We start from the raw sequence: 21,357 nt of genomic DNA, 5'->3' as shown, positions 1-21,357 counted from the left end.
CTGCTGATGAAAGGCGGTGGTGTACGAGGTAGACAGTTGTAAGACAGTAATCGGAATGCGAAGTTTTCAATTTGAAACCTTCTGGTAAATTTGATGTCTTCTGTGCTGTTTGTCTGTTGTTTTCTCTGGCCTTTTACAAGTCAGCCCAAGTGTGCTCTGCTCTCAGGTTTGCTGTGTGCTCTCCTGTGTGCATCAGCGCCTTCGGCTTTTTTGTTTTGGGTTACAGCTCTCTAAACACATGTGGTGCCTTGGCAATGGGGTGCTGTGTTCTTTCTTAAAAGCAGAGCTTGTAAGTGTGTGATGAGAAGCGATGCCAGCCTGGTGGCAGAGGGATCTGCAGACCCTCACCGAGCAGCCCAGTTTCAGGGGCTGAGGGAAGCCAGAGACCTGGACTGGAGTCGCAGGCTGTCCCCTCCCCGCTGAAGGGGCCTTTCCTGAAATAGCGTTTTCTTCCTTGTGCCTTATCCTTCCCGTTGCTTTGTTTCTTTAGCCAGTGTTTCTGTTCTGCTTTCTAGGTTTCCAGCAGGTTTCTCAGTTGTCTTCCTACGAAGTCGTAATCCCGCAGAGGTTAGGAAGAGAACGGCGAGAGGCTTCCAATGTCTCCTCAGTGCAGGTATTGGGCAGTCTTAAAAATGCCTTCAGTTTAGTATCTACTTCCTAATACAAAAAACCTTACAAAAGGTATTACATCTAGCAGTGCCTTTAGCCGAGTTGGGGGAAATAAGTCTCTGCTCCAGAGGTTACGAGTCGCTGCGATGGATTTTTGATCTGGGTGTAAAAGTTGAGGGTTGTAACCCCATAATGAGGGTTGTTAAGCACTGGAATGAGTTTCGGAGAGGTGGTAGGATCATTATCCCGGGAGATGCTCAAAATCCGACCAGAGCAGCCTGTGCCAACCCTGTAGCTGGCCCCGCTCTGAGCAGGAGGGCGGATTAGACAACCTCCAGCGGTACTTTCCAGCCCGTATTGTTCTGCTGTAGCTGCGTAACTAAAGGCTGCACACTTCAAAGTATTTGGATTAGACCAACTGTGTTTAGTCACAAGTCTTATAAACATTGGCAGAATTTAATATTAACAAAAATGCCTTGCAATTTATCCCAGCCGTTGACTAGTACTCCTGCTGTGATATTTAACGTAGTAGTCAGGTGATTCAGCTTATCCACTTAATATTTAAGGACCCTAGTTGCTGTGCGTAGCACTTGGCTAACACAAGGCTGTGGAGGTACTGGCTCACTGTGAATGTTCAGGAGTAAAGCTGTATTGTCATTTTCCAGCTGTAAATAAGAGGTTTTCAGTGGAAGTCTTAGAAACAAATAATAAGAAAACCACAAAGCTATTTTGAAATAGCTTCCTTCATGTGACTTTTCCCCAGTTACACAGGAAGGGATGCCAGATTCCGGAGGTAGGGACAATTATAAAAGAGACTTCAGGCTCACTCACACGTGCTTATTCCTGGTGTAGTGCAACTGTCGAGGTTTAAGAAGGAAAGTTGATTAGCTCAGTATCTGGCGATGTCAATGTGTGGACATGGCAGTCATGTTGGCTCTGGAGGGCAGGGAACCAGGGCGAATCCTGATGGCTGTGGTCACCTTCTCATTGCAAAGTCTCGTGGGCTCAGCCAAGGAGCGCCCGCTCCCCTGACCAGCGTTGGGGTACCAGCAAGACGCTCTGATCTGCAGAGCTCTGCATCCCTCCAGGAAGTGGTTTAAATTCTGTTGGTATCCGCTGCGGCTCCAGCAGGGTCTGTGCTGCTGCAGCTGCATCTGCAAAGGCTGAGAGTACAGCTTAGTGCCGAGGTACGGAAGGTGGCAGGAGCGATTTGAATGCTGCACTCATGGCGGTAATGAAGCTCACAGAGACTGTCTTCTGCCGAACTTTTGTTGATGTCAAAGAATGTTTTATTCATTAACATGAGTGAAATGCAACTTTTTTATCTTCAGGACAAGGTGTCGTATGCTATTGAGATAGAGGGAAAAGAATACACGATTCATCTAGAAAAGAACAAGTAAGTGATGAATTTCTTCAGATTATTACATTCCACCTGTTGTGTCCAAATAATGAGCTGGCAGGTTGCATGTGAGTTCTGATTCCTGAGGTTCTTTACGAGAAGTGCAGTTACATGCTAGCTCTGCAAAATCGGCAGAGAAGGCCGGGGAAAGTGGATTGAGTCACACGCTCCTGGCTATCGACCAGAAATGTTGAACTCCTGCAGCCCTGGTGATCCCCTGTCAGTGAAGGAAGCAGGAGTTTGCTCAGAGGGGATCTAGGGAACAGTTGACATGACTCTCTCCATTCACATCTAAAAATAAACAAACTGAACTGTATTTCAAGTAAATATTTTCACTTTCTTCTGGGTTTTGTTTATTGTTTCAGAGTTTTTTTTTTCCTGTCTCAGTAGCACAAGAACACTAATAAATGAGGAAACTGACTCTATATTCAAGGCCTTAATCTTCATAACTTACAGACAATATAGATGTTGTCTGTCTTGAGTTTAGTTTTTAAAGTGCCACTTGCAGCAACAGCAGCTTACCACTTATCAGGCTGTTGCTTCTTAAAACTGCCCTCATAACAGACAAAAGAGACAGAACTATTTAAACGTACAAGTCCCTGGGGATCTCTCGCTGCCACTTGCCAAGCCCCTGACCCTCCGAAACATGGGAATTCGGCTACGCCGTATCAAGGGATTTACCAGTATGGGTCAGCAGTGGTAATCGTGGGGGACTTTCCCAATGCACTTCCTTCCAGAACTGGGGAAGAGAAGTCATATGCAGCAGACTGAGTGCTGTGATTTTTTTCATTTTTATATTTTTTTCCTGCATGAAAGCAAGCTTTTAGCACAATTTAATGGGCTTTGATGTTTGTTCTCCTTATCTGGAGTGAGGTGGTGGATTTGATTTCATAAACGGTTCTGCCATTCTGATGTCTTGGATTTTGCTGTGGAAATGCACAATTTCTTTGTTAATTCTGGGGGGTTTTCCTTCTCCCCTTTCCTTACAGAGAACTGCTGCCTAAAGATTTCACAGTTTATACCTATAATAAGGAGGGGAAGTTACAATCTGAATATCCAGATATCCAGGTAGGATTTCTTTCTTTTTATACCCTTACTGAAGGTGACTTGAACACTGAGCATCTACAGGATGAGGGAGTCATGTGTTAGCAAATTATAGTTGTGTTTTTCGCTGGGCCACCTTCTAATGCCGTGCACACGCTGCGCTGCCTGGAGACAAGTCTGGAGCTTGTAATAGACCCATATTTTCTTATGCGGAGGTGATTGCTGTCTAATTAAAAGCTCTTCTTCTCTGAAAAGGAAATGCTCTTCTTCGCTGACTGATGCCTCGTCATCTGAGAGTGATGCTGTGGTATCGCTTCTGCACACCGGCCTTGCTTCTCACGGGGACCAGAACACACGGGGCAGAACTGGGGTGGTCTGGTGGCTGAACATACAGCTCTGACTTGTGCACACAATGCTCTTCCAGATTGGTCCACAAGTCACAATGAACGGTCAGCTGCTGACCCATCTTTTCCGTTGTGCGAGGCTGGTTGTTAGTGACTCTAAGAATTTTTGAGGGTTGACGGGCTATCCGTTAGTCCAGAAATTTGGGAACTACTAGAAGGAATGGATGAGATCAAGTCTGGAGGACCTTTGAGAAGGAGGTTATCTGCATAGCATTGGAGTTATTCCACAGAAAAAGCAGTTGCAGCCCTCTTTTCTGTACAGGCAGCCTGCCTGCTAGGTTGCCTTTGAAAATTTAATTGCTTCTGTAGAATAAGAGTAAACAGCAACTCGTGTGATACAAAAGCACGAGAGTATTTCTGATGGCTTCACTCTTCTGATGTATCAATGTTGTTCCTTTGAAAGGGAAGTGTTAGTCATGTATGATTCATAGGATCTTGTTTTTGAAAACAGAGCACCTGAGTCAAGTGTGTATTTACTTCCTAGTTAAAAGTGATTGACTAAGGGGAAAAATGCTTTTTCTGCACGAGGTCATGAAAGTCACCGCGGCCCTGGAGGATTAGCACATGCCTTCAGTGCTTTCTGCGTTCATTGCTGAAACAACAACCAACATAATCTACCTGACCCCTCTAATAACAGTCAAAAATGCACTTGCCAGAGAAAATGGAGTGTATTTGCCCCATACTACCACCTTGTCCGGTTTCCAAAATGTGCAAAACAGAAGTGCTCTGTCTTGTCAGGGCTGACGAGGGTGCAGCCAAAGGGTTCGGCAGCGCAGCGCCTGTTGGTGAGGAAAGCTGGAGGGAGGTTACGTACGAGTCAAACATTCTGAGGGCTGTTTTCTAGAAGGCTGAATGGTGATTTGGCCCAAATCAGCAGGGAGGGGCTGGCCTCAAAATATTTGAGGCAGGGTGGAGGACAGAAGTGAAGAGGAGGGTGGCTTACTGTCAAGTTAAGAAATCCAGTTGCTGGACGACGCTGGAGCCCCGCTTGCTGGGTATTTAGAATGTGTTGGCAGCAGCAACTCTGAATCGGCGTCAGGTGGAGTGAGTGAGTGGGATTTGCCCCCGCCGTGTGTCATGAACGGCTGTCCCCGCGGAGCTGGGAAGAGCATCTGCTCACAGCGGAGGGAGGCAGGGGTGCAGCTGGAGCGCTGTGCCCCTGGCATCCTTGCTGGCTTCCTGCGCGTGAGTCCTTGGGGCACTAAGGCAGGTGAGGAAGTTTTTAGATATACGTTAGTGAAGGAAACGCCGTTACACTGTGGTGGAGCTAGAGGCAGGTTTGAAGCTATACACTGTAGATAAAAGGCATGTGATAAATTTTAACTTAAAGCATATTATGTTCTCAAGTTGTAACTACTGCTGGTCAGCGGCAGGCAGAGCAACGTACGCGATCAGAGATCACCCTGGGTCTGCAGATACGCGTGGCGTATGAGTAACGCGCCCTTCTTTTCCCGTGTAGGATCACTGCCATTATCAGGGCTACGTGGAGGGGACCCTGGATTCTGTGGTGGCTGTCAGCACTTGCTCGGGGCTCAGGTAGCACAGCTCGTCTTTTGTGTCCCTGTTGTCACGTGAGTCTCGTGGCTCACTGAACCTGAAACAACATTCTTGCTCTGGTTTTAACTACTGTTCAGCCAGGCGGGGATTCATTGACCGGGGCCAAACCACAATAGCGTATGCCTTTGTGCAGTCTTTCTGTGGCTAATAAATATTTGAAAAACCATTAAATAAGTTGCAGGCTTTTATCAGAGTACAGTAAGTCGTTCTTTGACACAAATTTTGGCTTATTTTCTAATTTGGATAGATGGTCACTCCAAAGAACTGTACATAGTGCAAAAATGGAAAGTCGAACACTAGTCTGCAAATTTTACAAAACTGGCCCTAAGGCTTGCGCACTTCAAATTGAATTAGAAATGTTTTCTGCTTTGGGCTAATTTCCAGTTCTTTTGGGACTTTGTTTTTTTGCAGCACCATGTCAGACACCAAAGTGGCAATAGTAATTGAACTAGCGCATTTCTGCATAAGGCCTGTGACTTAATTTCTTGGACATCACAAACTTTTACAAAAATGTTTAATTTGCGGTATTTGTGAAGGCCGTATCCAGTGAAAGGCTGCGCTCATGCTGGAAATGAAGCATGCTATTTTGCAAAGACTGAGATATAGACATGCCTTTAGTTATCAAAGAATAATCGTTCCTTTGTTTTACTGCAGAAAATCTGGGTAACTATCCTCTGTGCTTAATGCAAGAATTTCTCACACTACCATATTTTAGGGGTCTGGTGACAATAGAGAACATCACCTATGGAATTGAGCCCATGGATTCCTCTTCTGGCTCTAAACACATTTTATATCGATTGGATAACGTGAAGAGAGAGCCCGCGATGTGTGGGGTAACCGCCGAAGACCATGAAAGGGAACACGCAGAGGAAAATCACCATCCCAGTATGACTCAGCTCCTGCGAGTAAGGACTCCGCTGTTTTTTCCACAGTCCCCTGTAATGCGCTTGTGAGTGTTCGGCTTAGACTATGGAAGCAGCTTAGCAGATTTCCTGGGGTTTAGCACATACCTAAAGGTTTCTGTTTCAGAGGGCTTTCTACGCTGCTGAAAAACTCAGTTGCTTCAACAAAGCAGTTGCAATTTTCTTCTGCATCTGCACGCAGAGTGAGAGTGCAGTGGCTAGTTAGGTTATTCAGGGGCAGAGGTTTTTTGGGGCTTGTAAGGGCAGGAGCAGTACCCTCCTTGGAGAGACTCCTTAACAAAGTATTGCATCTGAAGCCAGGAGAGTATTGTGTTGTTTACTCCATTCTCCTGACCATCAGACTAACAGTTTGGGGTGAAGGTCCCCTTTGTCGTTTAAAGCCTGGCTGTACAGGAACAAGACTGCTGTAAAAGCGGGACTGTGAAAAACACTGTGTATCTTTCTGCTCCTTTATAGAAGTGTGTGCTGTCTTTCCAGAGAAACCCATGTGAAAAGTAAAAAGGTCGCTTGCTTTTGAAACATGGAAAATCTTTGTGCAGCTAAATTTTAGTGTAAAACACCAATAGAGAAAATTTCATTGTGTTGGATTACACTTCTTGGTTTTGGCTTGTTTTTGTCATGGCACGGTGTGCTTTGGGCGTGTCTCTCAAACCACTAGTTGTATCACGTGAAATATGACAATGTCATGCATTTTTTTTTTTTTGTTTGCACTTGAATTAATAAATTTGAAGTTGTCTAAAACTTTTTTCTGCAGAGCAAGAGAGCGGTCCTACATCAAACAAGATATGTGGAGCTGTTCATAGTTGTGGATAAAGAAAAGGTAGGGGCTGTGTGTCGCTTTCCTTTCCTTCTCTCCAGGAGATGGCTTGAAAAGCCCTTAGTCTTGGTTACTCCCAAATGGATTGCTGAAGGAGTCTGACACTTTATGCAAATATGCTAACCTAAAACTGAACAGAAGTGTTCTATGCAATACTCTTCAGGAAAAGAGTAAACTGTCAGACATGGAGAGTTTCTATCAGCAAGGAATCTAATAATGTAAGGAAAACGCGTGCCAAAAACTGCCTTTGCTGTTTTCTCCTGCGTATTGAGCTGTTGAGCAGTAGCAATGAAGATGCTGCTGTCTTGAGTAACACCTTCTAAACAGGAGATTTGGAGCCAGGCAAAAATGTTTTTCATGTTACAAGTCTTAAAACATTTTGTTCCTTTCTCTAACTCTTGTCTTTATCTCTTTATGACTAAGTTTCTTTGTCTTGCAGTTCGAAGATTTTGGGAAGAGTGAGACAGAAGTAAGAGAACACATGGTGCAACTGGCGAACTTCCTTGACAGTGTAAGTTAAAGCTACGCTGAGCGTCTGTGGGGATGACGCTGTGCGCAGCAGCTCTGCAGCGCTCTCTGCTTGGGTAAACTTCCACTGTGGGGTCGGTTCTGTTACCACTTTGATGAGAATGAAATAAAGGTTTTTATCAAGCCAGGAGCTAAACCCGTTCCCCCGGCCATCGTGTTGATGGCAGACAGAACCCATGTGCGCCTGCACGTTGTGGTGAAGGAGTGCCGGAGGAGCAGGGGCTGCAGAGCGATGGCAGTATTTATTGACAGGAGCCTTTGGTGAATGTGTCACTATGAAAGCTTTTCCACCTCTAAATTAATCTGCAGTCATCATACTTGAGAATTAATTTAGGGAACTCTTCTAACCTGCATTACATCCAGTGAGTGACAAGACAGATTGTTGCAATTATTGCAATTCTTGTGTATGTGTAAAGGGTAGAGAAAAAGCATGTCTTCCACCTTGACTATTGCAGATGATGCTATTTGTCAGGATTGAGACTTGTTTTTATTTCTGTTTTGGATTTATTTTATAGTATGGCCAGTGTGGCATTTAACCATTGATCCTTTAGCTAATGAAAGTCTAAATCACAGGCATTCTGGTGATTTGAATTGTTTACTAGCTTTTAAAAAAAGAACAAACCCAAACAGGAAAAGTCTTGCAATAAGTTACATAACACCGGACCACTTGTTCTTATCTGAGGGTCTTCAGAAATATTTCTCCTTTTTTTTCCTTCCCCAGATGTACATCATGTTGAACATCCGCATTGTGCTGGTTGGTCTAGAGATTTGGAAGTATGAAAACATAATCAGCACAGATGGAGGTGCTGGTGATGTGCTGGCAAATTTTGTACAGTGGCGAGAGAAGAATCTTGTTTTGCGCCGGAGACATGACAGTGCCCAGTTTGTTCTGTGAGTTGCAGTTCCTTCCCTTGGACTCTTAAGAAGCTTATTCTATTCCTGTCTGCTCAGCCGTACTGTAGTATCAAAAGTAGCCGCTGTATTTCCGCCGGGAATCCGGTGCAGTCTGCTGTGGTTTGTGTACTTGGGAAAACATTCCCAGTCAACTTAAGCATTTTTAAGTTTTCTGTGGTCCTTGAATTCAGTGTCCTCTCTGACAGGTATATTGCTAAATAACAATTTTTTTTTCTTGTTCCACATATCCTGCAATGTTACATGTTGTATTGTATAAAGCTTCCGTTCAGATAATCCTTTGTCAAGTTGTACACTGGTTAGACCTGTAATCTAGGGCTTTTTCCACTTGAACGTGAGCATACACCTGGTTGAGAGCATTACATTTTGATGGAGAAAATGTTGTTTCTGAGTTGGTATCCAGAAGCTAGCTACGTGGTTTGAGCTTTGACACGTGACGTTAATCTCTCCGTTCCTGCTGCCTTAAACTAGCACAGAGCTTCCTGAGCTGTCGTCTCTGCCCCGCTTCCAGGACGCGTGCCCCTGTGCACTTCCCGCTCCCGTAGATAGCGCAGCCGTAGGAAGTCGCTGCCCAAAGTATGAGAAAGGGCAAAGGGGAGAGCGCTGCTGCGCACGGGGCGACCGCCCAGCCTGCCTTTGTGCAAAGCAGCAGCTCCCCTCCCCGCAGGAGCCGAGTGCCTCTTCTCCTCCGAGGCAGAACAGCATCGTTCAGGTGATGAGGGTGAAATGGCAGAAAAAATATTAGCTTTTAAAATTCTTGGGTGCATTGTGCTGGTGCACTTAAGCTTTCAGTGTGTAGAAACAAGAGAGTAATGAGAAGGAAGTTGACAAGGAAAGAAATCTATGGAGTTTGGCAACAGTAGAAAGGCAGCTAACAGGCAATTAAAACAAATTATTTTAAGGGTGGGCCATTTAGTTTCTATTTAGAGGGAAGATGCAGAAGAGCGTGACTTTCTCTGCAAACTCTTATCTGAGTTTAAAAGAACAAAGGAACCATGAACAGAAGGCTAAAGCTGAACTGGTACATTCATACCCGCAGTCAATAGTAGTGCTCCTGGAAAGCTGGAAAAGCAGTACTTCGTGCCCCCCAGGCAGAAGCGATGTACTGAGTGGCTGTGCGGATGGGCTGTGGTGGTGGCAGTATCATGTGTCTGCGCAGTCGGGATGATCGCCTTTCCTTTTTCTCCCCGTGACTGTAGGAAGAAGGGGTTTGGTGGCACAGCTGGAATGGCCTATGTGGGAACAGTGTGCTCCAAGAGCCACGCAGGAGGCATCAATGTGGTGAGATATCTTTAGTGATAGTGTGAATGGGACCAAGATACGAGTTTTGCACTCTAGAAGTCTTCCTGGAAGTGCACAGTCTTTAATAACAAAGCTGAAGTGGCTTAGTGGGGGCTTTTATGTGGTCCCCAACCATTTCTGGCACTTCCATGGTATCTGGATCACCACTTTTCTGGAGTCTTCTGCATCCTCTCCTCAGCCTGCCCTCTCCTCTGTGTGCGGCACTCATGAACAAGGGACAGGATTCCTCTGCTGACATTTTAAGAACCCCTGCCTTAGAAGCGTGAGGAGCTGTGGGTGTTCTTCTCAAATCTGTCCTCTGGTGTCCGCCTGACCTGCACAATCATGCACTCCTAGAGCAGTGCCGGTTGACTGCCCTCTTTATGCGAAACTGCAGAGCGTTAATGAACTGAATTGCTGATCTCGGATAACTGGCAATCCCAGCACTTGCTTTCTTGGACTAGTGACAGAAGGACTGGAATTGGAGTTTGCATATTTAAGGAGATTTGGGCTGGGGTGGAGAATTCTAGTTTTTGTGTTAATGTTGCAGCTGCGCTGGAAAGTGGAGGTTGTTAGGTAGCGTCCCAAATATGTGTATCTAAGGGCTCTTATTACTAAGCGAATGACGGGCTGGAAAGCAGGCACAGTTGGTCTGAGAATCCTGTTCATGTAGAGACAGAATGACAGAAGTCATTTGGCACATAAGTAAACACTGACTTTTTCAGTATAAGCTGTCTGCTAATTTTCTGCTGGTTTTGTTCTTGTGCAGTTTGGAAGAATCAGCATACAGATGTTTGCATCAATTATGGCTCATGAACTGGGACATAACCTGGGGATGAACCATGATGACGAACGTGTCTGTCACTGCGGAGCAAGCAGTTGCATTATGAGCTCTGGAGCATCGTAAGTAACTGACAAAAGGGAAAGTGTTTTCTGAGGGTCAAAACTCCCCACCCACGCGCTTAGTTTTTACAGGTGGCTTTCATCTTCAAAGTGCTCTTGCAAAGAGTCGTGTCACACTTGCAGCTCATGGGGAAAGCAAATGTTACCCTTGTTCTGCAAACCGAGGGAATGCTTGTGGGCTTAGTGTAAAGGTACGCTTCCGTTCTCTGTTGCAGGGGATCGAGGAACTTCAGCAGCTGCAGTGCAGAAGACTTTGAGAAGCTAACTCTTAACAAAGGTGGAAGCTGCCTGCTCAACGTTCCCAGGCCTGATGAAACCTATAGCGTCCCATACTGTGGGAACAGGCTGGTAGATGCTGGGGAGGAGTGCGACTGTGGTTCACCAAAGGTTAGTTGTGTGTTTTACACGTGCTGCCAGGGTCGCCTTGCGTGCCCCTCGCTGGAGAGGGGACGGTGCATGGCAGAGGGTGCCGTTTCTTGACACTCACAGCACTTCTGTTTTCAGGAGTGTGAAAGCGATCCTTGCTGTGAACCAGGTACTTGCAGACTCCGCTCCGGTGCTGAATGCGCTTATGGTGACTGCTGTAAAAACTGCCGGGTAAGAGACTCGGGCGTATTATTTGGAAGTGTTCTTCAGTAGCTGAGAAAAGGAGAGCATTTGCCTAGTCAGTGCAGCTGCGAGAGGGGATTGTCGTGCACGTACACCGAGGGATTCAGATCAACGCCCTTTTTTGGGGGACGTTGTGGGTTGGGTGCAGCGTTCGTATCTGCTGTAAGGTTTCTGTTTGCTGACACGGTTTCCCCCTTCTCTCTCTCTTTAGCTCCTTCCTGGAGGAACAGAGTGTCGGGCGAGTAACAATGAGTGTGACCTCCCAGAGTACTGCAACGGCACGTCCCAGTTCTGCCAGCCGGACTTCACCGTTCAGAACGGTCACCCGTGCCACAACGAGGAAGCCTACTGCTACAATGGCGTTTGCCAGTACTACGATGCACAGTGCCAGGATATCTTTGGCTCAAGTAAGGAGGAGCACAGCGTTACAATTCTTCTAGGAGATGTAGCTAAAAGAATATACTAAGTATATTTAAAATATGTTTACTTGTTTTCCTGTAACAAAGACCAGCTGGCTTTGGCAAAGGATTCAAAACAGTGGTATTTATGGCTAAGCCTTTACGCATTCTGCCGTTGTTACTACCGTAGTGCTGGTGATTCAAGTAGTAATTTTCTTGCACTGACCATTCCTGTTACAGCCCTATACACCAGAAGCCCCACTGTAAAGAAGCCATGAAGAAATACCAGATGGTATAACTTACTCAGTGTTAGTGACTATTTTTCTCTCTCTCTTTTTCATCTTGGAACCTTGTAGCGCTCACACTTTCACCTCTCTTGTTTTGAGCTAGTTCTTAAGCTCTCTGTGCTGCATGGAAAACACTAGGTGTGGTGGGATAATTGGGCTGGGTAAAGAAGATGTGCTAATGTGAGATGTTTCTGTCCCTGTTTAACGTGGTTTCTCTGTCTGGGGGATGGGCTGTCGTTTGCAGAAGCCAAAGCAGCGCCCAAAATTTGTTTTACTGAAGTGAATTCCAAGGGTGACAGATTTGGGAACTGTGGTTTCCATGGCCATGACTACAAGAAATGTTCCAGCTGGTGAGTTGAGCCCAGTGCGTCAAAAAGTTCCTAAATGTATCGCTGAGAATCCTTATTCAGGTGCTGCAGTATTGGTTTGGGGGGTTTGCGCAGGTGCACTGGGGCGAGACATGTTATCCCATAATTTAGTCTCATTGACATGAGTGCATCATTGGGAAACCACAGTGAGATGGCTGAGAAAAGATGTGCTTTATCCTAATTTTTGAAGCTGCTGTTAGCACTCAGCTCAAAGCCCCCACGCTTACTCAGTTGTAAGTTTTGTTGACTTTTGGTTTAGATTGTCTGGCTTTAACTCTTGCACATAATAGTGGAAATCAGTTTGAATATTCAGGCTGTTGCTCTGTAACGGAGTTTGAAGGTCTCAGGCTCGTGCCACAGTTTCCCCTGCGTGCAGTGTTCTGTGGCCTCAGTGTGTCACGCGTCCAGACACGGGGCTACGGCAAGGAGAGTGTGTTCCACATCTGCTGTCATCGATCGTTCTTATCCTAAGGTGTTCACGTGCAGAAGAACGAGCAGCAAATTGTTGTGTTTTCTTTAATGTAAAGGTCCCTGCAGGTTGCAGAAAGAAGGGATAAATCCCTACTCTGGCAGCACCGAAGCGAGGCCCAGCTCAGTTTTTTTTGGCGAGTTGCCTCAATTTTATTTTCAAGTAGTGTCTTCCGGTAGAAAGAAAAGATCATATCAAATGTGTGATAGTCTCGTTCTCAGAATAAATTTAAGTGCCACTACAGTATTCATATGTTGATGTTGTAGGAATGCCATGTGTGGGAAGCTGCAATGTGAAAATGTGAAAACGATGCCTGTTTTTGGAATTAAGCCTGCGATTATCCAAACTCCCATTGGAGACACCACGTGCTGGGGTGTAGATTTCCAGCTAGGCTCTGATGTCCCGGACCCGGGAATGGTGAATGAAGGCACCAAGTGTGATACTGGAAAGGTAATTAACAATTAAAAAGTGATTTCTTACAGTAATAATTTGGGGGTTTCATATGAATAAAATTTTCAGCTGCATTTTTTCATGACTGTTAATTTTTTTGGTGCCTGTAGTTAATGCAAAACTGAGCGAGTCCGTTGGTTCCCCACACTGCGTAGTACTGCAGCGTACGTGCAGAAAAAATTTAATGAGCCTTTCATTTATAGATGCAGCAAAAGAAATTAAGTAAGTTAAGAGCCAAAATCTTAGCTCTGCCAATGAGCAAGAAGAGCTAGGCACACACTAATGCCTTTAAGGCAACTTTCAATTAAAATCCAACGAAATCAAAAAGCCTAGAAGCTTACCCCAGCAGAGGAACGTGCGTTCCACAGATCCTTACCGTGCACACTTTAATTGCTGTCCCCTTACATTCAGACTGGAGACAAAAGACGTGCGGTGACAGTTCAGCCCCCTTGCAGAGAAGCCGTTGGTAGCGCAGTGTTTCAGTGGAGGGGGGCTCTGTCGTGGGGGCTCTCTCACGGGGAGCGGGGGGCTCTCGCGTCCGAGTAGGAGCGTTGCTTTGTGGTCAGCGAGCACGGGGTGGCTGCGGAGCCGGGGAGCGCGGGAGGGGGAGGGATGTCAGTGAAGTGCCCTCGCGCTCCATCGGTGTGCGTCTCCGCTCCCCTAGATCTGCAGGCACTTCCAGTGCGTGAGTGCCTCCGTTCTGAACTACGACTGCGACGTGGAGAGGCAGTGTCACGGGCACGGGGTGAGTAGAGCGGGAGCCTCCGCTCCTGCTGACAGTCCACTCGCGACCAACGCTGCAGTGTTCCTACATGGGGTCCTCTGCCATCTTTGTTACAAGGCTAGAGTTTTAGCGCCAGGGACTGTGCAAATACGTAAACGGACTTTTTTACTCAGAAGTCCCAGTTTGAGCCAGGCACACGGTAATTGTGTTTAATCAGTAGCGTTTCTATACTAGTCTTTTTTGCACCTAGGAAGTCTTTTGCTCTTCTCTGTTTAAGGCTGTAAATAAAGCGGAATAGTGCTAGATGCAGTGATTAAAAGAATTCTGTGTGGTTCTTAAGGATGGGTTTTACTGTAAAAAGCTGCTTTGTGGTGCTGTTGATGAGAAAAGTGCCTTTAACAGTCAGCAAAAATTGGGCTAAAGTTATCTAAGTTGAGAAAGTTTTAAAATGTGGATAGTAACTTAATTATTTTTGTTTTGTTTAACTGTAAAACTCTCTATAAAATGTCTCTGGGCAAGATAACCCGTAACAGTATCAAAAAAATCTTTGACAAAAGCTCTAAAGATGATATTTTTTTGCCAGGCAAGAAGAATTCCCAATTCCAGAATTACTAATGTAATTTGAAACTCTGCATCTCATAGGAAAAAAAAAAAAAAACAACCCACCAAACCCAAAAAGCAAAAGCCAGCTCTTTAAGCCGTTGGGATAGCTAATCTTTGGAAGCTCATCCTGAACAAGGCTGCGCTTGCTCAGTCACGTGAAATCTGGAGGCGCCTGGCCAGGGGCTGTCTAGAGTGGCCGTGGGAGATGCCGGTTAAAGTTCTCCAGGCTGAGTGATACGAAGGGACAGAGTAGGTGGTCATGGCTACCGCGTGCTGCTTTTACATATGTGGAAACTGAAGTTACTGTGATGTTTGTGTTGTTTGAACACAGGTGTGCAATAACAACAGGAACTGTCACTGTGAAGCAGGCTGGGCGCCCCCGTACTGTGACACTAAGGGCTATGGAGGCAGTCTGGACAGTGGCCCTCCTTACAACGGCAAGTGGTTGCGAGGCAGCCCCGGGGCTGGGGCCTGGCTCGCTCGGGGAGGGGTTGGGCTCGTGCGGGGCACCCGGTTCCTCGGAAGCCGCCGCTTGTGGCTGGAGTGCTGGCGATCGGCTCTTCACCAGGTTTCATTTGCAGACAATTCCAGTTACGGTTTTGGGCTCGGGGTGTTGCACTTCTCTCTTTTGGGGTGCTGGGGAAAGATCCTGGGCTGCTGTACTTGCCTTCTGGTGAATTCTGCCACCTCGCACCAAGATCCTCTTGTACTTCTCTGTGTCCAAGCTGGAACTGAAGCCCTTTCCATTCTTAGATCCAAACAAAACATGAAATTTGGCTGAGGATGTGGGTTCAGATCCATGGATGCGAACCTGCATCTCCGTAAGGACGTGCTGCTTCCAGCAGTGGCGGCAGAGAGTGCTGGTACCCGCGGGTGGCTGCGTGTGCGCCTGCGGTGCGTCGGGACTAACGCCCGGCCGAGGTGGGCTAGGGCAGCGCCTGTTGGCAAGTCACTATGTTAGCAATGTTTATTGTTTGAGCACAGACAGCGTGCTTCGTCTGGTAGTAAATACAAATGTAGTCCCTGCCCCAAACAACTTAGAGTTTAGAAGGGAGTTACGCAACAAAGAAATGGGGGGATAAGGAGGTTTGTGACACTCTGTTGTCTGCAGACTTTCAGTTTGCTTTTTTTCATGGAGGGGAAAAGATGGGTTGGGGAGGGAATTTGGGTTTTTTTTCCATGTAGTTTTTTCCCAGGAAAGGTACTAGATGAGTGTTTGACACGGCAGGGTGATGTGTCTGTGCACGTGGAAGGTATGTGTGTCTATGTTTGAATGTGAAGTGTGGGGAGATGGTGCCTGGGAGAGGGGAGCACGATTCGTGCACGTGAGAAAGCAAACTGAAAGAGGCTGTGAAGCTCATTCTTCTCACCGACAGTTTGAAGGTGAAATAGGAAGCCAAATCCAAGTTATAATTTGGAGAAAATGTGTGCAGTGCCCATGTGGAGTGTATAAAGATTGGATGTAGTTCCTTCTATGAGCTGCAAGAATGATCTCGAAGACTGTTTTCCATACGATGGTGTGGGTTTGGGGGGAGGCCAGACACTATGTCAATGCAATAAGAGACTGGAGAATCACATTGGAGCGTGGACAGATGCCTCAAATCATCGGACAAAAAAGGGAAAGGCTTTTTTTGTACAGTCTGCAGCAGAGAATGGAGATTGTTAGGAACCTGAGTTCTTTGCCTACTGCAAACAATGGTAGGAGAAGAGGAAGATTTAGGATCAGACCAAAGGGCAGAACCTCTGTTTTTGTCTCTCACAGTTGAGCTCGTAAGATCTCACAGTAATGCAGTGGAAGAAAAATTAGGTATTGATCTCATAATTCAATACGCTGTTACACCCCAGGGTATCAAGGCACGTACAGTTCTTTTGTCTTTGCCCAGACGGTTCCTGTGAAAAGATAATCAGAAAAGAATATATTTGGGCATATATCTTGCAGTCTTACAAGATTCTGTAGTTTTTTCTTCTATGAAAAATGGAAAATAGTGGTAGAACCAATGCTTCCAAATAGTCACTGCTACAATGAGTCAAGTGGTGGTAATGCCATGTAATACTTTTCTTCTTCTTCGTCATTTTGTCCCCATCAGACAAAGACACCTCGCTGAGAAATGGGCTGCTGGTGTTTTTTTTCCTGGTCCTCCCACTCCTTATAGCTGCTGCTCTGGCATTTGCAAAAAGAGACAGGCTGAAGCGATGCTATAGAAGATTAATGTCACGCTGCCATTCGTAAGTATAGTCTCCGTTTTACCTTCCCCTCTGCCCTTTCGAAGGAGTCCGTAGACGTTTTTACACAGCCCAGTGCCGAAGTGTGGGGGCATATCCCAGTCCCAGGGAAAGGCCCCCGCATGAAACAACACACGTAGCTTGCCCCAGGCAATGACAGAAAAGGTAAATTCATCTTAAATTGAGCAGAGAACTTTCTTTTTACCATTATGTTTGTTGTCATGCATTTGTGATGGGGTTTTTATTTTTGGGTCCCATATTTGGTATGAAGTGGCAAAATGAAGCTGTCGCAATCCGAAACAGAAAAACAGTTAAATTGTTTATTAGATATGTGGCAACTGCTATCTTCCTGACATTCGATATGTGCTAAGATGGTATAAATCCATCTAAGGGGTTTGAAGCACTTGCATTCATAGCCTGCGTAGTCATTCTTTCCAGGTGATACGCTCACACGGTCCGTATCAACTCCATTTCAGGTCACTTCAGTCACCACCTCCGAGAACAGAAGCCGAACCGAGAGACTACCACCACCGGGGCTTCTCACACGGCATGCCTTATGCGCCGAGAGGTGTTCCCATGGTAGGAATGATCCACTTTCCATTACTCTATTTTCTGTCTGTTAATCTAAAGTAACAGATGAAGACAGTTTATATAATTTTTGCCCTAATAAAAGCTTCAAAGTTACTTTATGTTTTCATTTCTGCAAATCGGGTTTTCTCTTTGCTAAGAGGCAAAGAGAAGAATTATTTCCGAAGTGCGTACAGGGAACTCCTCAGTTTCCCGCTGTTGAAGCGCTCTCAAGGCTGTGCGTGCCTTGGCAGGCAGTTACCTGCTCTGGTGCCCCTTCCCCTGGCGCTGAGCCCCCAGCCCAGCCGAGGAGGGAGCGGTCCCTGCCAGCTCCCCAGCCCCACTCCTCTGCAGAGCAGTTCTCTCTCTGAATGCAGTAACAAGCCAAAGCACCCTTGCAGAACAAATCAAACGCTTGCCGTGATCAGCCTTTCTGGCTTTTTACAAAATATAGTACTTCTCAGGCTGCTGTTGCTTCTTTCTACTGAGTTTCTCAGAAGGAAAAGGCAACTCTGACGCTTCCAGGTTTGTTTGCGAGTGGTCTTAAATCTCACTTAACTCACGAAACACATACTTGGATTCCCTACGTGCAAATTTGTGACCGTTCTCATTATGTTTTCTTCGTAGGATATGGAACGAAATACTTTTCCTGTCCCATCTTACCCAGTTAACCAGCATCCTCAGCAGGCTTACCACCAGTCTTACTACCCGTCTCCGCAATACCAGGCAGCGCAGCCGCAGAAGATGCCGACAAGGTTGGTCGAGTTACTGCAAATAACTATTGGCAGTTGCGCGGATTTGTACAGATTGTCATTGCCTTCATCTCTGTAAGCATTAAGGTATTTCATCACGTGTCATACGCAAGCAGGACTGACCTTTTATTGGAAGAAGTTTCTCCTTCGTTCCGCTCTGTGGAACTGAAGTGCTATTATCCACAGCATTCATTTTACACACTGTCACGGCCACATTTTGATTAACGGGTTCCAGAATGCTTTTCTGGGGCCAGATTAGCCCTGCATACAGGTGAATAAAATGCTTCTCAAAATAGGCAGTTTAAAAAGAAATTGCTCAAAAATCTGTCATAGTGCTGATTCCTGGACTTTATTGCCATTGCCAAGTACAGGATCATTTCTCATTAACTTTGAACAGAAAGTTTTCCTTTATTTTTCATTTTACTTTTTAATTATATCTCTAAGATGTAAAGCCTATGCCATAAAACATCCAGAAAGCGCAAGGTGTCGGGAGGGAGCGCTTCAAAATAGCTTGTGTCGGTGGGAAACTCGTGGGGGTCTTTAAATCATTCTGGGAAAAACGGTGTGTTAACAAACTGGGGATCCCGGAGGATTTCAGGCGATGGAAAGCAGAGTCCGACCACGGTGTGGTCGCAATGGCTGTTCGGCGTGGGAGCCGAGACGGGGAGGAGGCGCGTAGCTGGCCGGGGCAGCCTCCGCAGTGGCCACGGGGCTGGTGCCGGGCAGGAGGGACACGCCTGGTGGATGTGCTCACCTGGACTGACAAAAGCTTCTCTGTCCCCTTGTAGGCCACCACCTCCGCAACAGAAGTGCGCACCTCAGGGACCTCCTCCATCACAGCAAAAATGTTTACCTCAGGGACAGTATTTTCCTTCTCGACCGGCACCTTTGCCTCCCAAATAGCTTTGGGCTTCTTCGGGCCTTCGCGTGAGCTGACCTGTTCACTGAGACGGAGCTGAGATGGCAGTTCCCCTTCTTGCATTGAGCGGCCCGTGGATATCCCGGAGAGCCTTCTTCTGCAGCCTGGGATAAGGCCAATGAGAGAGTGAAACGAGGAATGTAAAACTTTAAACTAAATACCTCTACCAAAGCTACAGGAACTGAAAACATCAAACCCGGTCTTAGATCCGTCTGAGTAGTGTGGCTTTGTGACGCGCCGCAGGGCTGTCCAGCTGCAAGCGCAGCAGCCTGCAGTTAAATAATCTTTAAAGTACAGCACTTGGGAGTTGCTTCTGGTTTCCCCGTTTCTGCCATGAGCCCTAATAATGAAATTGTCTGATTTGTTGTTGTCTCTCTCAATGTACAGTGAGGAATTGAAGTGAGTCATGTCGTTCTCCGAACAAGGAAATCTGGCCAACGTAAAATTACTTTGCATGGACTGGAAAACGGTTTCCATTTATGCATTAATGGCACAAGTGAAATAAGGTATCAGTGTACTTTTTCAGAGGAAGATAAATATATTGTAAACATGTTTATGCATGTATATATGTTTATTGGTGTGTAATAAGGCACTTAAATTCTTACTTTCATGCTGACTGACTGACACTAAGCTGTGCTACATGAGCACTAAGCGTAATAGTTTTAAATTAGTAATTGTGAGTCGGTAAATGAGAATCCTGTACTAATTTCCACTAATATCACGAACTACAAGACAGGGAACTGCTGGAGAGAGTCCAGCGGAGGCTACGAAGATGCTCAGGGACTGGAGCATCTCCCTTGTGAGGGAAGGCCGAGAGCCGTGGGGCTGTTCAGCCCGGAGAGGAGAAGGCTGAGAGGGGATCTCATCAATGCTGAGCAATATCTACGGGGTGGGCGGCAAGAGGATGGGGCCAGACTTTCCAGTGGTGCCCAGCAACAGGACAAGGGGCAACGGGCACAAACTGGAACACGGGAAGTTCCATCTGAACATGAGGAAAAACTTATTTCCCTGAGGGCGGCAGAGCACGGGCAGAGGCTGCCCAGAGAGTGTGGAGTCTCCTTCTCTGGAGATGTTCAAACCCGCCTGGACGCCGTCCTGTGCGACCTGCTGTGGGTGACCCTGCTCTGGACTGGGGGAGCTCCAGAGGTCTCTTCCGACCCCGACCACTCTGGGATTCTGTGACTGGGCAATGAAAATAAAGGTACGAAAAGACATGGCCACATTTTGGTTTTAACAAATGGGGTGCTGTTAGGTTTTAATTTGGGTCTAAAGACTGATTAACAGTCCCTGCAGAACATTGAGAAGCAAAAACTCTCTCTGCTTAGGCCAGCCGAGCTTCTCGGAGCACTTTAAACAGGAACCTGTTGACTAATGCAAACTTCTCACCTAGTCCTCCCGGTTTAGTGTCAGTCAGGATGCTTACAGCCTAACTTGCATTAGACTGGACTGCTGCCCGTTTCCACACCACTGACTAAACTAGATTTGAAAACTCTCTGAAAAGGAGCGTTTAGCATTTGGTGTGCTGGCCAAGGAGCTCTCTTAATCGTGGTACCGTCGTGCCGTGGGTAGAAGCTGGCTGCTGGTGGTCACAACTAGAAATCTCTTGCACAACCTTGCAAAAAGTGAAATAAGTACTGGAAAGAGTACTTGGCGTTTTCACTTTGTGCTAGCCACCGAGCGCAAACTCAAATCTGTAAAATCCCCCATAATACTGCCTCCCCAAAATCTTTTCCTTTGTATATACTTATATAAATATATATATATAGTGTTTGCAGTAATAAAATACTTGAACTCCTGTGGTTTCCCATAAACTTAGACTAAGATTTATAACACTATTAAACTATGTAAAATGTCACCTAGAATATCAGCAGACGTATGTGTGGGGGTCTTCTGTTGGTTCCAGGATAATCACATCCTCACTTTTGTTGTATTCTGCTCAGTTTGGGCTGTCTGTCTGTCTGTCTGTGGGGATTGGCTCCGCGGCCGAAGGAGGCGGCTGTGGTGGGAGTCCCTCCGGCCGCGCGCGCTCGCGTGGGCCAACTCGGAGGGTGGGGAGGAGAGGAGAGAATCCAGGGAATGAGGTCATCCGACGGAGAGATGTACTTCGTTGTATTTGAAGCTGTATGTGTGAACTAAATCTATGCTGAAAATGGTGCCTTTTAATAGATAAGAGTTTTTATACTTCCAGCGTGCACGCTAGCAATATTTGCAGGGTGGTGGTGTAGGGCAGTGAACACGGTTTTTAGAAGCGATCCTATGGAAAGGAAATAGCTCCAATTTTACATGTGTTGAATATTGAAGATGACTACTGACTTTCTTTTTTAAAGTGTATGCTTGTCCCTGTCCCCGAGGCGGTCTGGGGAGAGCGCAGGCCATGGCCGTGTCCGACACGTGTTTAGACCTTTGCCCTCTCTCGAACCGTCCCCGCTGTGTGCGGCGACGCGCGTCGCTCCTGTACCGTCGGGCTGTGACGAAAGGGCTGTTACCGACTCCCTTTGTAAGAAACAAACGAGCAATAAAGATGCCGGTTTTGTACAAGGTGCTCTCTCTCTCCTCTGCCTCTGCTTTGGGGGGCGGGTGGGGCCGTTACCGGCAGTTACCGGCAGTTACC

General features: G+C 46.4%; 2 protein-coding genes across 2 annotated transcripts in view; both read left to right on the top strand.

Annotated features, from left to right (window-relative positions):
• Positions 1-18,730, top strand: part of LOC104295646 (disintegrin and metalloproteinase domain-containing protein 9-like) — a 26,963-nt gene extending 8,233 nt beyond the window's left edge. Inside the window, exons 3-23 of the mRNA XM_009895415.1 lie at positions 516-613; positions 1,941-2,005; positions 2,998-3,076; positions 4,916-4,992; positions 5,729-5,918; positions 6,691-6,756; positions 7,193-7,264; positions 8,003-8,172; positions 9,393-9,474; positions 10,244-10,377; positions 10,593-10,764; positions 10,882-10,974; positions 11,198-11,393; positions 11,916-12,021; positions 12,775-12,958; positions 13,623-13,703; positions 14,617-14,722; positions 16,373-16,511; positions 16,985-17,087; positions 17,703-17,830; positions 18,616-18,730. Of these exons, the coding sequence (XP_009893717.1) occupies positions 516-613; positions 1,941-2,005; positions 2,998-3,076; positions 4,916-4,992; positions 5,729-5,918; positions 6,691-6,756; positions 7,193-7,264; positions 8,003-8,172; positions 9,393-9,474; positions 10,244-10,377; positions 10,593-10,764; positions 10,882-10,974; positions 11,198-11,393; positions 11,916-12,021; positions 12,775-12,958; positions 13,623-13,703; positions 14,617-14,722; positions 16,373-16,511; positions 16,985-17,087; positions 17,703-17,830; positions 18,616-18,730 (2,456 nt within the window). The remainder of the gene's footprint in view (positions 1-515; positions 614-1,940; positions 2,006-2,997; positions 3,077-4,915; positions 4,993-5,728; positions 5,919-6,690; positions 6,757-7,192; positions 7,265-8,002; positions 8,173-9,392; positions 9,475-10,243; positions 10,378-10,592; positions 10,765-10,881; positions 10,975-11,197; positions 11,394-11,915; positions 12,022-12,774; positions 12,959-13,622; positions 13,704-14,616; positions 14,723-16,372; positions 16,512-16,984; positions 17,088-17,702; positions 17,831-18,615) is intronic.
• A 2,390-nt stretch (positions 18,731-21,120) lies between these two features.
• The window catches only part of LOC104295645 (disintegrin and metalloproteinase domain-containing protein 2-like), a 10,217-nt gene continuing 9,980 nt past the window's right edge, over positions 21,121-21,357 (top strand). The window contains exon 1 of the mRNA XM_009895414.1: positions 21,121-21,243. Within this exon, the coding sequence (XP_009893716.1) occupies positions 21,121-21,243 (123 nt within the window). The remainder of the gene's footprint in view (positions 21,244-21,357) is intronic.

The sequence above is a fragment of the Charadrius vociferus genome, unplaced genomic scaffold (genome assembly GCF_000708025.1).
Source record: "Charadrius vociferus isolate BGI_N301 unplaced genomic scaffold, ASM70802v2 scaffold661, whole genome shotgun sequence".
NCBI lineage: Eukaryota > Metazoa > Chordata > Aves > Charadriiformes > Charadriidae > Charadrius > Charadrius vociferus.
The sequence above is the reverse complement of the archived record's forward strand: the minus strand, read 5'-3'. Positions and strand labels throughout refer to the sequence as shown.